The sequence below is a fragment of the Orcinus orca genome, chromosome 3, assembly GCF_937001465.1.
Source record: "Orcinus orca chromosome 3, mOrcOrc1.1, whole genome shotgun sequence".
Classification (NCBI taxonomy): Eukaryota; Metazoa; Chordata; class Mammalia; order Artiodactyla; family Delphinidae; genus Orcinus; species Orcinus orca.
Genome location: NC_064561.1, coordinates 28,717,397 through 28,729,899, shown reverse-complemented (window position 1 = coordinate 28,729,899; position 12,503 = coordinate 28,717,397). Strand labels below are relative to the sequence as shown.

General features: G+C 45.5%; 1 protein-coding gene across 4 annotated transcripts in view; it reads right to left on the bottom strand.

Moving 5' to 3' along the window:
• LCP2 (lymphocyte cytosolic protein 2) overlaps positions 1–12,503 on the bottom strand; it is a 44,810-nt gene that overhangs the window by 12,798 nt on the left and 19,509 nt on the right. For 2 of the 4 annotated variants that reach the window (XM_049707467.1, XM_049707469.1), the window contains exons 6-13: positions 12,076–12,113; positions 9,334–9,532; positions 7,080–7,177; positions 4,621–4,690; positions 4,436–4,519; positions 1,559–1,584; positions 1,423–1,442; positions 1,223–1,330 (exon numbers count right to left, since the gene is read on the bottom strand). In XM_049707467.1, the coding sequence (XP_049563424.1) occupies positions 1,223–1,330; positions 1,423–1,442; positions 1,559–1,584; positions 4,436–4,519; positions 4,621–4,690; positions 7,080–7,177; positions 9,334–9,532; positions 12,076–12,113 (643 nt within the window). The remainder of the gene's footprint in view (positions 1–1,222; positions 1,331–1,422; positions 1,443–1,558; positions 1,585–4,435; positions 4,520–4,620; positions 4,691–7,079; positions 7,178–9,333; positions 9,533–12,075; positions 12,114–12,503) is intronic. The other 2 variants (XM_049707468.1, XM_049707470.1) reach the window with 1 other exon arrangement.

Sequence of the window (12,503 nt, the reverse complement as noted above, 5' to 3'; positions counted from 1 at the left end):
GGGAAGCAAGGGAGAGGGAGGTTCGGTGACTCAATGTTCTGTCATCATTGTGAGCTGAGCTAGACAACCTTTATTCTGTGTAGCTACTGCTGTCAGTCATTACATTAAAGAAAAAAATGTTTAATCAACAAACTAACTCTTAGTAGCTATTAAATTTCACTGAGTAGATGTTTCTCCAAGCAAATAAAAACATTTTAGGAGACATTCTCCTTTGCCGATATTTTAAAACAGCCATCGTGGGGCTCACCCTTCGTGTGAAGTGAAGATAATTGGGAAATGCTGCTGCTTCGGGATTTTTCCCTGATGCACCAGCTGGTCAAACAGATTTGATGACAGCGGCCTGAGAGCTGTGGTGGGCACAGCTGCCTGGGCCCGCTTCATGTTCTCCTTAGAGAGAGGGACACGAGGAGGACGATTTGTTGGACGCCTCCTGTCGGATGCCTCACGTCATCGCATCCTGTGTTTCTTTGAAACTTTGATATTTTGTTCATTATGATATTTTTGACATTCATTTTGATTTTTTAGAAGAGTCCATTAAAATATTAACTCAGTTACGGAGGTTTTATTGATGCACCCTGAGCCTGGCCCTGATTTAGTCCTCACATTGGCCAAGCAAGGGCCATAGTTATGAATCCTGATTGCACAGGTGAGGTCAACGGAAGCTTTGCTTTTGTCTTTAGTAAGGAGCAGAGTTGGGCCCGACCCCAGATATGTTTGTGCCATTGGCTAAATAGGCCCCAAAAGACTGTAAAGTTAGAAATATTAGAACTGACTTTGGTATTCTGTCACCATAAAACGTGGTTGAGCAGTGAGGAAGACACTAACAGTGACCTAACACTTCCCACAGTGATTTCCTCTCCACTGCCTATATGGAAATACAGAATGGTAGGTATAGTTCCTACACCTTGTGATGGAAGGAAAATGCAACCCAAAATCTGACTGGTTGAGGAGAAGTTCTCCACAAATGGCAGTCATTCTTGTGCTCCTAAGGAAGCATCTCTCTACGTCTCTCTGTGCTAGATTGCCACGTCCTTCCAAGTGACCCAGGCACTCTACATCCAACCTGAGAAGCCTGAACACTCCTCAAGCCCCAGCAGCAAAATGAGTCCACTCCCACCCGGGAGCACCATGGTCTTGGGTCCCTACGCAGAGCTATTTCTATGAGGCAGGAGTTCACATCACCCCCTCTGCACGACAAGCTCAAGCAACAGAAGACAATTACTTTGGCACAGGTGGCTTCTTCCCTGGCAGGGGGCTGCTTCTGTCATGCCTTTCCATGGCTGGTGGCAACGGGGGCTTTTGTATCTTGGGTAAATGCTCCCCGAGAGGCCTGCAGAGTTGAGAGAAAGGATGTGTGGGAAACAAACCAGAGTCTTACAACACGTGCCACGTACCCTCACGCAGGTGTCCAGAACCACTCACCTTCCCGCTGGGGCGGAGAGCTACAAGGCAGGAAGGAAGATATGTGAGTGTCCTCAGCACTTTCCACAGGATAAAGACAAGGTACAAAACAGAACAAAAACGAAAACAAACGAAACAAAACAAGGAGAAAGCTTACCTTGTCAGAAATCGCTGGTTTCTTTCCTGTAAGTGACAAACAGCAGGTAAGCCTTGAGTTTAAAAGCTAAGCATTAAAACATTGTCTGATGAACCTGAATCCAAGCCCCTTGGAGGGCTGCTTGGGTTTTAGCATTGAGGAATCATAGACTTTAGACCTGGAGGTGTCCCTTACAGAGCACCTAATTTTAGAGGCTCAGACAAATTAAATGACTTTGCCCAAGGGTCACACAGTGTTGTGTACATACGAACAGTATTGTGGGTTCTGTGCTGCTTTCCATTTTTTTTTAATATAACTGATGATGAAAAGGATTAATGCCCTCTTGAGATTTTATGTCTCTTTCATTTGTCCAGAACTTCTTTATACAGCCGAAGTTTATTTTCATATCTGAAATAAACCCATTTGCCATGGAGGGGTTAATTTGCCTTCAGTCCTCTGGTACATTTGCCATTATGTAAGGTATTACACTTAGTTTCTGGAAAATTTTTTAACTTGGGGTACAGGGTTTCAGGAGATTCTCCTGGTGGGCTGCAAATCATTTTGTTTTGGTTTTTGTTTTTCTTTCTTTCTTCCTTCCTTTCCCTTCCTTTTCTTTTCTTTTCTTTTCCTCTCTCTCTCTCTCTTTGTCTCCCCCTCTCTCCCTCTCCCTCTCTCTTCCCCTCTCTCTCTTTCTCTCTCTCTCCCCCTCTCCCCTTCCTTCCTTTTTTCCTTTTACTTTTCTCTTGGAACAGATGACATGCAGGCTCCCTGAAGAAATACTAGACATACCTGAGAACTCTGCGTTGCAAAGTTATTCAAAGCAATGTATTTTTTTTATTCTGTCTGAAGTTCCCTTGAGTAGATATGCCCTATGCCTTCAATGTAATAAAAGCATTAATTAATTGGATTCAACCAGGTTTAGAAGCAAATCCTGTATGATGTTGAGCAAGTTAAAGTCTTTGAGTTTCAATTTCCTCACCTGTAAAATGGGAATTATAGGTTTGCTATAAGAATTATAGTTTAAAACTGCATAGATTTGCTCTAAGGATCAGGTGACAATTTATATGCAGGGCCAGGCAATGACCCATGGGTGCTGACAATTGTTAGACAGCTTCTCTTTCTTCCACTCCCTCCAACCCCAGCTCAGTTAACACCCTAGGGTGAATAGTGATACATCCTTCTGGAGTTGCATTTTCGCAACATGATTTATTCCTTAAAGACTGAATACATCCCTGGTCCATGATAGGCCCTAAGACTCTTGTTCCACTGTTGAAGAGCTCACTGACTAGTGGGAGAGAGTTGGGTGGTATAAAAAATGTTCCTTATTTATAAAATTTTGGTTTGAGGTGGAAACCCTACTTCAGAGGGGTACCCAGAAAACTTAAATTTATATCATTAGATATCATGATATAAATTGTATCATTATAATGAATAGGTTTTCTTTTAAAAACATCTGCTGATTTATGCATATTCCCTGGGCATGTTAGGAGTCTCCCGATAAGAGTCTCAGCATTGTAAGAGGTTAATTCTCCCAAAACATCACGGATAAGGGAGTAATTCAAGGGTAGAGCTGGTACTGTCAGGAAAAGGTGTCTTTAATCCAACTCAGCATTATGTGGTGGAAAAGGGCACCCACTGTGAAGTCAGAAACACTTGGGTTCAAATCCTGCAATTCCCTAATTATGCAAATTTGAGAAATTTACTCAACCTCTCTGAATCTCAGCTTTATCATCTGCAAAGTGAGGATGAGAATACTCCCTCTTTGTTGGGCTTGGGTGAGGACTAGAGATAATGTAGAGGTAACTCTCCATATCCATGGGTTCCACACCCATGAATCAACCAACCTCAGATCAACAATATTTGGAAAAATAATTCCAGAAAGTTCTAAAAAAGCAACACTTGAATGTGCCATGCACTGGCAACTATGTACATGTATTTATGTTGCATTTACAGCTATTTACTTAGCATTTATATTGTATTAGGTATTATAAGTACTCTAGAGATGATCTAAAGTCCACGGGAGGATGTACATAAGTTATATGCAAATACTACACCATTTTATATGCAAATACTACACCATAAGTTATACGCAAATACTACACCATTTTATATTGAGTATCCCTGGATTTTGATATCCACAGGGATCCTGCATCCAGGGATCCCCCCTATGGATACTGAGAGACAACTGTAACTTATTTGTGGTAAGTAAAGCACTTGACCCATCGTAGGTGCTCAATAAATTGTAGCTAAGGTTTAGAATTGGATTAAAATAGCTTTATGTAGAGGGAACTGCAATCCAAGAATACTCTGGGCCAATTCTGGAGGAAAGAACTGTAGTATACCTACAGTTTGGTCAACCACCCATACAACAAAAGACAACTCTGACATTGGAATAGCACCTTAGAGTTTTATAAAGTATTTTCTCATTACAGAGCACCCACCTTACAAATAAGGAGACAGCTCTGAGAAAGCAACATCCCTGTGGTCAGTGAGCTGCTAAGTTAGCAGCCAAGGCAGCCAACAACAGCTGTCCCAGGCCTCTTGCCTCTTAGCCCAGGTGCCTCCCCATCCTCCTTCAGGAGGACATGGGATGGATGTGTGTACACAGATGGCACCCATGGAGAAGCAGGCCAAGCACAGGGCTAAGGACAGGAGCTCCGCATCAGCCTTCTCTGACTCTGGGTTTCCCCCCCCCATCACTTGGTAGCTGAGTAAACTTGGTAAGTTACCTCTTCATGCCTCAGTTTCCTCATCTGTACAATGAGGATGATTCTAATAGCCCCCACTTCATAGGATTGTGGAGATAGTTAAACGAGATGGTCCCTGTGAAAAGCATGCAGTAAGCGCTCTATAAATGTTGGCCACTGTTACTATGCATCAAATATAAAAGATACCAACCTATTGCGAAGGGCTCTCTGTCAAACGGAGCTAAGGAACGATCTAGGGGTGGTTTCGTGCTTCTGTCTATGGAAGGGGCAGGGACTGAAAGGGAAACACTGAAGTCAGTTCAAAGAAGAGAGCAGTCGGCTGGGGCAGGGGTGTGGGTGGACTGGTGGGCAAGAGAGGGCAGCCCCTATACTTACGCTTTGCTGTTTTGTGGTTTCTACTTCTGCTAGGCTCTTCGTGGTTGGGCTGGGGTGGCGGTAGTGGCTGCTTTAAAAGAAATCCATGTATTAGGAAGCATTTCCAACCCATCAGCAAGCCCTGAGGGCTTTATCGCCCTAAATAGGTGTGAAGCTGTTCACTTTTCTCCATCCCCATGTTCCACTCACACGCATACCTGTCCATTTCTCACCTGAACTGAGCTCCCTGTTCCACACACTGTGAGAGTGTTTTCTGCATGTCACTCCCCTGTCAAGCTTTTTAGTTGCTCCTATCACATTAGGAACAAAACTAAAACTCACCATGGTCTGCAAAGCTCTGCCTGAGCTGCCCCCTCTCCACCCGTCCAACACCTTTGTACGCTCCTCTCTCCAGTGCCCACCGGACTCTCACCATAAGTATCTTCCTGCGGTTCCTGCAAAATCTCAAGCTTATGCACTCTTTGGCATCTCTGTACTTGTGTTTTCCTCTGCCTGGGATGTTGTTTTCCCAGCTCTCGCCACAACTGGCTCATCCTGTCCAGGTCAATGTCACCTCTCCACCTACCACCATGTTCCCTGGTCTTCTGTCTCCCTAACCACACATTACTACTCAAATTACCTTGTTTATACATCTCTATACTTGTTTATCATCCATCTACCCCTAACCCAAATAAAAATTTTATGAAAGCAAGGATCTTATTTGTCTTGTTCACACTCTATTCCCAGCAGCCAGAACACTGCTGGGCACTGCGGCTCAATAAATGTCTGTAGATTGAATGAATGAATTCTGCATCCCAAGAGTGAGGTGAAGCGCTACAGATTTCAAGGGCAAAATGCATGTGTAGATAAATTCAGCTCCATGAGCCCCCTCTGTAATAAAACTGCAAAAGCAGGAGGAAGCCATCTGTTCTTAGATGAGGTGTCCCAACTGTGGTGTGATCTGGATTGTGAACTTTGGGGAAAATATGTCCTCTCCCTCCTCCTAGCCCTGACACTCGGCATTCACCACAGCTGTCAAAACGCTCTGGTCCTTTGTGAAGAGAGCACATTTCCAACTATTGACTTCTGATCCTGAACTTCTCCGGGCCTCTCTGGATACAAGCCTACCTCGGAGATATCGCGGGTTCGGTTCCAGACCACCGCCATAAAGCAAAAATCAAAAGAAGCCTAGTGATGAGGAAAAATCATAAATTTCTCTATGACAGGACAATCAAACTAAGTCAGAACTGAAACACATATAATATGCCTCCGTTGGTGATGGGCCTTTCCTAATGTGCAATGTGCATTTGTATTATACATTAACCAGACCTCCTCAAGGCAGGAGGATATAAACAAACTTTGAGAAAAATGGTACCTTTCTTCCGAAACCACCATTGTGACTTTGAAGGTTAGTATTTCTTTCTCATCCTGTCAGGGAGTCACACTGACCTAAAGGCTCACTCTGTAGGTACACCCCTGACCAAAACATCCCTGATGAACTTTGTGTTTAATACTAACCTGTCAATATGATACATGATTCTTTGTCTCAAAAATGTATGAAACGGAATCTCTAGCTCCTGACCGGTGGAGCAGTTCTCAGAGCTTCTGAGAGTCTGTCTCCCAGGTTATAATCCTCAGTTTGGCTCAAATAAAATTCTCTTTTTTTCTTCTTAGTTCGATTGTTAATTGAATTTTCGTTAACACTAGTCACACAAATTTTTTTATTGCCCACTGAATATAAAAGTTACATCTACACTATCCTGAAGTCTATTAAGTGTGCGATAGCATTATGTCTAATAAAACAATGTGCATATCTTACTTTTAAAATATTGCTAAAAAATGCTAACCATCATCTGACACGGCAGAGTTGCTGCAAATCTTCAATTTGTAAAAAAAAAAAATGCAATATCTGTGAAACGCAATAAAGCAAAATGCAATAAAACGAGGTGTGCCTATTAGTTAAGTAGAACCATGGGATCTGAGACTGTAAGCTTGAAGAAAGAGGAAAGGGAGTTTGCTGCCTCTCTCTCCCTGGGTTCATGGCATTGCACGTTTGGGTCTCAAACCTTTTGTCCGTGGAATTTCAGATGTTGGCCAGCAGGTGGCGCAAGTCTTCTTGCAGGAGGGAAGGCTGGGGACCCAAATACTAGTAGGTGCCATTAGTTTATTTTTCACTTATTTCAAAAGTCAGAAAAAATAGCACAATGAATACTAGAAGGCGACTTTCTATTATACAAATAGCTTATATTGTTTATGGTAAAGAGAAAATACCGATGATAAAAGCATTATGATGTGTATAAAAATCACTAGTATTTCATCCTCCAAAAAGCCCACTGTGAGTACTTGGGAATGCATTTTCCCGGCCTACATATAACTTTTTGTTACTGGCTAGAATTGGATAAAGATGTCTATAGTTTTTTCTCTCTGCAGAGGAAATCATCGAGTGGACACAAAGTGGCATAACAAAGTACGGAGCCTACCGAGTGAGCCCGGCTGCCGGAGGGCAAAGGAAGGATGGCGGCCATTGGCCTCTGCGGGGGCACGGGCGGCTGCTGCACTTTGCCGGAATGCGGCCGGTCTGTGGAAATGCAAAGACATTAAAATGAAAGGAGAAATGCTACATCTAGGCAAGTGTGGGCCACACCCAGGGCTCTCCAGGAACCCAACCAGCGCCGGCTGGGGGCATCTCCATATCGCTGGATCCCACGGACTCCCCCCAGCACCAAGGCCAGCCCCAGCCAGCATGGCAGGGATGTGTCCACACCTGGGTCGTACAGGGTGGGGAGTCCTTGGCCCTTTGCCTTCTCCGTACCTGTCCAGTTTGTCTTACTCTTATACTTCGGAGCAACACTCACCTTACCTCTGGGGAACAGGTATTCATCAGAGGTTTTGTTGATGAAAGCATGAAAAAAGGCCTCTTAGTCATTAACTCAGCCAGTACCATGAGGGAGTGTTTTCAGACAAAATTGTAAAGAAGTAAACGTGTACAGACACACAAATGCACACATGCATATGTACACACATGCACATGCAGACACACATACACTCAGGCACACCCAGCTGCCTGGGCAAGGTGAAGTCCACCGTCATGGCTCTTGAAGATCCTGTTCTAGGTCCCCTTCCTTCCCCTCACAAATGCTCTGGGTTGTCCTCCCCCCTCCCACTTCCTCCTTTCTTAAAGGGAGGAGCCAGTCACCGACTCCTGTAACCAAACCACAGACTCTTAACGAAACCTCACATTCTTCTGGTCATCACAGAAGTATCCCCGGGCCAGATAGATAGGCTGGCAGTGTTCCATCCCTTTGCCAGGGAAAGAGCAGGCCAGAACTGTGAGGAAGTGACAGCATTCTTACATGTTGTGCCCTGGGTGCCTATTTTGCCTCACCCTAGCCCCAGTCCTGGGGAGGCAACACTCTTCCACAGAGAATGGGGCTCAGAACCCAGCAAGCCTGGTCTAATCTCATACCAATGCACCCACTCTGGCCATCTGTCAGCTCCTCTGACCTGTCATGCTCCTTTCAGCCTCAGGGCTTTTGCACGGCCATTTCTACTGCTTAGAATGCTCTTTCCTTCCCACATCTATGCTCACTTAGCCAACTCCTGTTCACCCTTTAAGTTTCAGATTAAATATCATATCCTCAGGGAAGCAAGTCCAGATCAGGCATATGTCCCAGCCTCATCTCCTGCGCTTGTCTTCCTGAGTATATATCATGGTTTAATTAAGTCATTTTGCGACTCATTTGTTTGATGTTGCCTGGACTATGAATTCTTTAGGGTGAGGCCTGTCTACCGTCTCGTTCATTCTGTATGCTCATAACTGGCATGTATGAGGCACTCAACGACTTAGTTACTTGTTTCTTCTCAGGGTCTACATATGAAACGGGCTTGATAATTGTTGCCTGTATCACGCAGGGTGCTTCAAAACACAAAATGAAATGCCGACAAAGCGTGAAAGGGCTTTAAAATTGCCACGTGTTATACAGCCTAAAGGATTAGTGGTATTAATTTTTGTGATACGGATCATCAACTTTCTAGCTCACTCCTTGATATGCGAGTGTGTATGTGCCTACTTGCTGTTACCACCACTGCTAGAGTGTAAGCCCTGTGAGGCAAGGGCTGTGTCTTCTTTCCGGATGATTTTAAATTTCAGCATTTAGAATGATGCCTGGCTCATAATAGAAGACCAATAATTTTTGTTGAATGGATGAATGAATAAATGAATGAGGGAGAAAAGGGCTGACAGGAGCAGATAGACAATGAAAATCTTGAATACTGTTTAAAGATTTTAAAGTTATGGCCAAACCACATTCAATATTGTTGTATTTATTCTGACAGTCTGTGTGTAGTGGTGCCCCCTAATCATGAATTGGTCAAAGGTGGGGAGGAACAGGAAAGTCCTCTTGAGTACCAAAGTAACACTCAAAATAAGCTATTACTTCCATATACCCTTCACTGGCAGATCAGTATCATCCACCATCAGCAATGATTTGTCTGCAATCATAAATATTTGTCCGCAAATCATAAATATTATTGATCCTCACAGCGAACCTATGTGGTCTGTATTGTTATTGTCCTATTTCAAAGATGAGGAAACTGAGGCCCAGAGAGGTGGAGTCACTCGCCCAAAGCCACACAGCAGGTTAGCAGGCATCAGCATGCCAAGCTTTCTGCTCCATGGGCGTTGGCCTCCCATACATCAGTGGGGGCTGGGGGCTGGGCTGCCAGGGCCGTTACCTATGTATATGGAGCCGGGGTTGGAGAAAGGCTTGGCAGGCAGGATGGAGTTCTGCAGAGCCTCCTCGTTGTTGGAGGGTGGCGGCTCATAATCGGCGTCATCTTCCACGAGGGCCTCTTCCTCTTCATTGGGGGACTCATAGTCACCGTCATCCTCCCCATACTGATCATCATCGGGACTTTCATAGTCATCTTCATCCTGCCAACACGGTGATGGGGACAACGCGGTGTATAGAGGTCCCTTGGCAGTAGGCGTGCCCGCATCTACTCTCTCTCTGCCAAGCCTCACAGGGGTCCTCACTTGGGGGCAGTCAGCACTAGCATGGCCCTCCCACTACACATGAGGAATACTGAGCTCAGGGAGTACAAAATCCCAGGACCAGCAAGATGCAGACGTGGGACCCCCGTCAAGGTCTTCAGGCCGCTAGGCAAGTGCATTGTTCTCTACATTTTTTTTTTTTTTGCATAACAGAGAAAAGCAGAACAAACTGCTTTTGGAGAATACAGGAACAGAGGGATGGGAGAGCCCGCTGTTTTGAGTAAACACGTTTTTTACTCTAGACATTGCCAAGAGGAAGACTAAACATCAGGAGTGTTTGTGATGCCCCTAGTTAATTGTCAGTTCTGTTCTCAGGGTGCCTGTGCTTGAAACTTTCTTCCCTAATGGGGAAACCAGATAACCAAAGCCTGTTAACTAGAAGGCAGGTTAAGTTGTGCCTGAGAGGGGATAGTCAGGGCTGGGCTAGTCCCTTTGCTGAGAGCTGAGCGTATAAAAACGACAGCTTATTATTCGTGACATCTGGCACTGAGTATGAAGCTGCTGTCTTGGAAGAGACTCTTCCTAAATTTTAAATGACTTGTCGTGTTTTACATAGGCTTCTCTGTGGGTCTCAGGGAAGTTAAGCCCTAGGGGCTGGGTGATTGCCTTTGAAGCAACCCATGAAAGTGGACAGTTACAGTAATGATTTCCCAGGCAGGAGTGGCACCATCAACTGCCAAGCAATGACTAGCTTATCACTCTCAGGTCAAGATCAAGTGGGTCGTAAATGAGCCCAGGGCATTTCTCTAAAGTCGAGGGCAGCGTGGAAAGAAGCGACAGGAGGTTGCAACTTGACGAGGAAAGGTGCACACTGAGAGCCTAGAAATCCTGACAACCTTACTAGGTGGCTTAAGGAAGCCTGTCTAAGGTGCTCAAGTGAAAGATGCATGTGTTAATGTTTTGACTTGCAGAATATGTATATTTCTAATATTGGAAGACGAGGTTGAGTACCTTCCCGAACTCCAAAACAGACTTCGTCCTGCCATCAGTGTTCCTATAACTTGAGAACAGAGGATGGAACCCCTGATGAATGGGAGGGACTTCAGAACCACGGCCTCAGCGCCTCTGCAGCCCATGCCGACTGCCCCCTAGACCTACAGGGGCTCCCTGCAATCTCTCAGCCTGCACATCCCAGCCCTGTGGCTCCTGACTTTCCACTAGGCCTTTACCCCATAAGCCCTTCTCAACAATAGACTTTTCCTCTCTGCTTCTAGAAAAATTATTTTCTCCCAGTGATTTGACTTGAATATTTCTATGTGTGTTTTTGTTCCTAATCATATTCTGCCCTGTGTATGTGTTATCTAAGCTATAAAATGCTCATAGAATTGGGTTCTTCATCTCTACCCACCCCCCAGTGCCCTGTGCAATGCTGGGCACTTCATGGAACCCCAAATATTGTAGCCAGTGGCTAGTGGAGACTCCCTGTTTACAGAGAAGATGGAGGTGGCTAGCCTCAGGCTGAGCTCACGGGAGGGACTGCATGGCAAGCAGCAGCAAAGATGCAGCTTCTGCCTAAAAATATAAACATTTGGGGGGAAACTGGTCTATTTTCCCTTTGGAACAAAATTAATCTGTCATATTCCTTTGTTCTCACGTAGAAAGCACAGACGTAGCTAGCACTATTTTTTTTTTTTTTTTTCCAAATTCAATGCTTTCTTTTACCAGAATCCCATCAGGACAAGGGAGGTTTAGTGCCTGCTTCCTAAAGGCACTAGAGGCAGCCGCTTACCAGAAAGACCCCTGGACGGAGGGTGGGCGACCCGGGCCCTTGGCCTGCCTCTAACTAGACGTGTGACATAAGTCACGTTCTCCAGCGGGCTCAGCTGCTTCATCTGTAAAATGAGCAGACTGGGCTACGAGCCGTGATGGAGTTCTTAGCCTGAGTCTCTGGTTTCAAACGTGGTGACTACATATGCAGTTTCCTGGGGACAAGATGTGCAGAATTCATCGAACTCCCTTTCCCTCTGGGTCACCGGTGGGCCCTTAAGCCTATGAGAAAGGCTACTTTAAATCTACTTTAGCGTAGACCGTGTGGAGGAGGGGGTTGGGGGAGGGCCCTGCTATGGAGATGTGCACGGTGGATAACGGCGTGGTCAGCACCCCACAGCCCATGGCCGAGTCCAGCCCGCTGTCTGTTGTTTGTCAAGTGAAGGGCTGATGGCACAAAACCAAGCCCATTGATTCAGGTGTCGTCTACAGCTGCTCTCGTGCTACAAGGGCAGAGGGGAGTAGATGAGGCCAGAGACCCCGTGGATCGCAAAGCCAGAAAGTTACTAGAAGGCTCTGGCCTTCACAGAGCACATCATCTGACCCCTGGGTGGCTCTATCAGGGCCTTGCTCCTTTCAGCATCATGCTGGTTCCTTATGACAAAGGCGCTCTGGAAACAGCTGTAAGGTGGAAGAACGGCCCACCCCATACTCACAAAGGATGACCAGCCTCCGTTGTCTTCTTCATGGCTTTCTGTGGAAGAGGATAACACCAGCATCGGTACCAAAAGAAGCCGCAAGAAGGAACGTCAGAGCCGCTCCCCACTCCGGGATCCTTCCCCACCACTGCCCCATGCCAGGCCTTCATGCTACATACCTGGGGGTTAACAATTCTGTATCAGCTCTAGAATTTCTACTTGAGGGGCTCATTCTGCCAGACAGAGGCAGTGGTTCCTAACCTTTCACATGCATAAAAGTCACTTGAGAGTGCTTTAAAATATGCAGATACCCTGGGCCCTATCCCTAGAGCTTCTGATTCAGCAGGACTGAGTGGGACCCAGGAATCTGCATTTTAACAGGATGTGCAATTTAACAACTGAATAATTGCCTTAAAGACTCAGAAGCAGGAGGGCTGGCTCTGCTT